The sequence below is a fragment of the Perkinsus marinus genome, assembly GCF_000006405.1.
Source record: "Perkinsus marinus ATCC 50983 genomic scaffold scf_1104296933864, whole genome shotgun sequence".
Lineage (NCBI taxonomy): Eukaryota > Perkinsozoa > Perkinsida > Perkinsidae > Perkinsus > Perkinsus marinus.
The window spans coordinates 1897-4337 of NW_003215027.1; the positions used below are offsets into that span (position 1 = coordinate 1897).

Consider the following 2441-nt stretch of genomic DNA (forward strand, 5'->3'; position numbering starts at 1 on the left):
TGATGATGTGATATGAAACCATATGAAGAAGCAAGTCGACAACGGTGAGCGTGGTTGAAGGAAGTGTCCTCCGAGTACTACATAGATAGCATCACTGACGTAATCTGCTGCACCCTGCAGGGCTGTACTGGCTACTGATGGGCTGTTGGTGTTACCAGTTGGGGCTGACCCGAAGCCTTGAATCCTCTCTTGTAAGGACTGTGTGGCATTATCGATATCATCGCCCTGAAATACGGCTACTACTCATCGAATCATCAGACATGAACGGTATTACCTGATTGAAGGTTATGTCCCATACAGCGGTAGCAGTATCCCTAACTAGACGATAGGGTTCATCGCCATAGGTGGGACTAGGAGGCCCAGTGAATTGGGTAGCCTGCTCTATCACAGCAGCATAGGATCGCAGCTGTATGCGGAATGGGGGTACTCTATTGGCCAAGTGTTTCATGCACAATAACGCCTTCAGTTTTACATGAGCGTGATCACCAGCAACACACTGAGCCAAGTAGGCAGCCACATCAGGGACCCCTTGGGGATTCCCTCTGATGTTGGTAATGAGATCATTGAAGGCATAACCAGGAGTAGGCTTATTATCCGTATTAGTAGCATATCGGATAAGCTCCCAATCTATCATATTAGTGTTAACAGCCGCAGATGATGCGACTCGTGAAAACCAACTAAGAACTGGATTATATAAACGGATCGGTACAACTCAAGAGTGGACTCTACCGTCAACCAAACATCGTGACAAGAAAATGAAGAGAGTTCTACCTAAATGTCATACGCGAGTCGCTTCGCTCCGTCTGGAATTCAGCAGGCGGTGAGCTTCCAAATTTTCACCAAGTTGCGCACTGCTGAACTAGCTCGTTACCATCCCCGATGCCGCGAAGTCTTTACAACGTATGAACGTATCCTGGAATTGCCCGAGATTCCGGGGAGTCTACGAAGGTCGAGATAGGCCGAAACGTCCCTCCCCATGAGCCCCATCCACTTGAGAAGCCGTTGAAGCATGGGAACGCCGTTGGCATACATATGCTGTTCGGAACCTGGCTCCGCCTTTGGGGAGGCCTCGCTGTCCATGTCAGGTTTCGTTCGGCTGTATTGTTGAGCTTGGAGTATTGGGTCAATGAGGTCACTCACCGCGGTGGGTAGAACTCAACGTGCCTTGAGACTGTTCGGATTGTCTTTGTGGGAGGCCCCTTGTTATGGTGGGCATATCGTGGTGTTAGCTGGTGGATTTAGTTATACTTAATGGAAGCCTGCCAGAAGAGGCTCATACCGGACACTTACTTGATAGTAGATCCACTTGTTGAGAAAGTGTAATGCCAGGCAGGGGGAGTCAATTGTCCGAACTTGCCTCAGGTACTCTAAGTTGAAACTTGAGCACCCTAACAGCCCAGTATCGGCTAAGAAACATCTCCCTGAAGATGAGCTCAGAGATGCGGCATTCCTGGATGCCGTCCAAACCTCAGTAGTGGCTGGAGTGGTGACTTACTCACTGTGACACCTGCCTTCAAGGTTAACAAGTGGATATCAGACATAGCTCGAGTGATCAAACTACAACATGATAGACTTGCCTCTCCATCTGGTGGTAAACCTGATGATGCCGGATCTATCGCAATTAGGGAGGTTAATTTCTTCATAGCGGTTGAGGCCAACCTGCTAAGTGTCAGAAAGCAGCTGGAAGATCCTATGGTAGGCTTCTAGTAGACCACCGCCACCTCATTCGGTATCATGTCAGCTCAGGTCCAATTCGCATTGGAGGCTTTGAGGATTGGTCGAAGATTCCTTTCAACTGTTTCCTTCGAGGCACACGTGGAGCTGCCAGACAATCTCGAGCTGGTCCAGTCCAGTTTATTGTTGCTAAGGGACCTCCCAATTCATGCTCTACTTAATGCTACTACTGTGGAGGAAATATCGGAGGCTGTGGAGGGTCTATTTAATCATATGAGGCGGAATTTGCGGAAGGCTAGGCGGTATCCTGTCTATAGGGCGGCAGTGCTTATGGAAGATGTATCCAGAGACCTACTCACCCAGCTGAACAAAGTCTTGCATCCCAAAGAGGGATCAACTATCATGCAGCTGCCATATGCTGACTTCGAGCTATTGACTGGAATATGCAGGGAGCTCTGTACTCAATGGGCTGACTCTGCCAGGCAGTTCAAGCAACAGTTACGTGATGAGCTTAAACATCGTAGTGGTCAGTCAGCCGAGCGTGTACCTGCCAAGATGAGGTTTGCTCATGAGCCTCTACAGGATCGTATAAATGAATTGAGACAGTTCAGGAAGCAACATGAGCAATTTGTCCAGACGTTGGATAAGGTATTCGTGGTAGTATCCGGTAAGGATGGAGGGACAGTCTCTGCTGCTGCAACTGCTACGAAGAATACAGTAGTGGCTGCTTATGATAAGGTCTTGGTTGTTGATGTTGTGGATACTAC

General features: G+C 48.7%; 2 protein-coding genes across 2 annotated transcripts in view; one reads left to right on the forward strand and one right to left on the reverse strand.

Annotated features, from left to right (window-relative positions):
• Positions 1–634, reverse strand: part of Pmar_PMAR010770 (hypothetical protein) — a gene marked incomplete at both ends in the record, with an annotated part of 2105 nt that extends 1471 nt beyond the window's left edge. Inside the window, 2 exons of the mRNA XM_002785117.1 lie at positions 82–225; positions 275–634. Coding sequence (XP_002785163.1) covers positions 82–225; positions 275–634 — 504 coding nt within the window. The remainder of the gene's footprint in view (positions 1–81; positions 226–274) is intronic.
• A 617-nt stretch (positions 635–1251) lies between these two features.
• Positions 1252–2418, forward strand: Pmar_PMAR010771 (conserved hypothetical protein; the record flags this gene model as incomplete). The annotated part of the gene is made up of 4 exons (XM_002785118.1): positions 1252–1319; positions 1363–1471; positions 1519–1695; positions 1747–2418. Coding segments are annotated over 4 exons (1026 nt in total), but the record flags the coding sequence as incomplete, so codon positions are not given.
• Between the last annotated feature and the right edge of the window lie 23 nt (positions 2419–2441).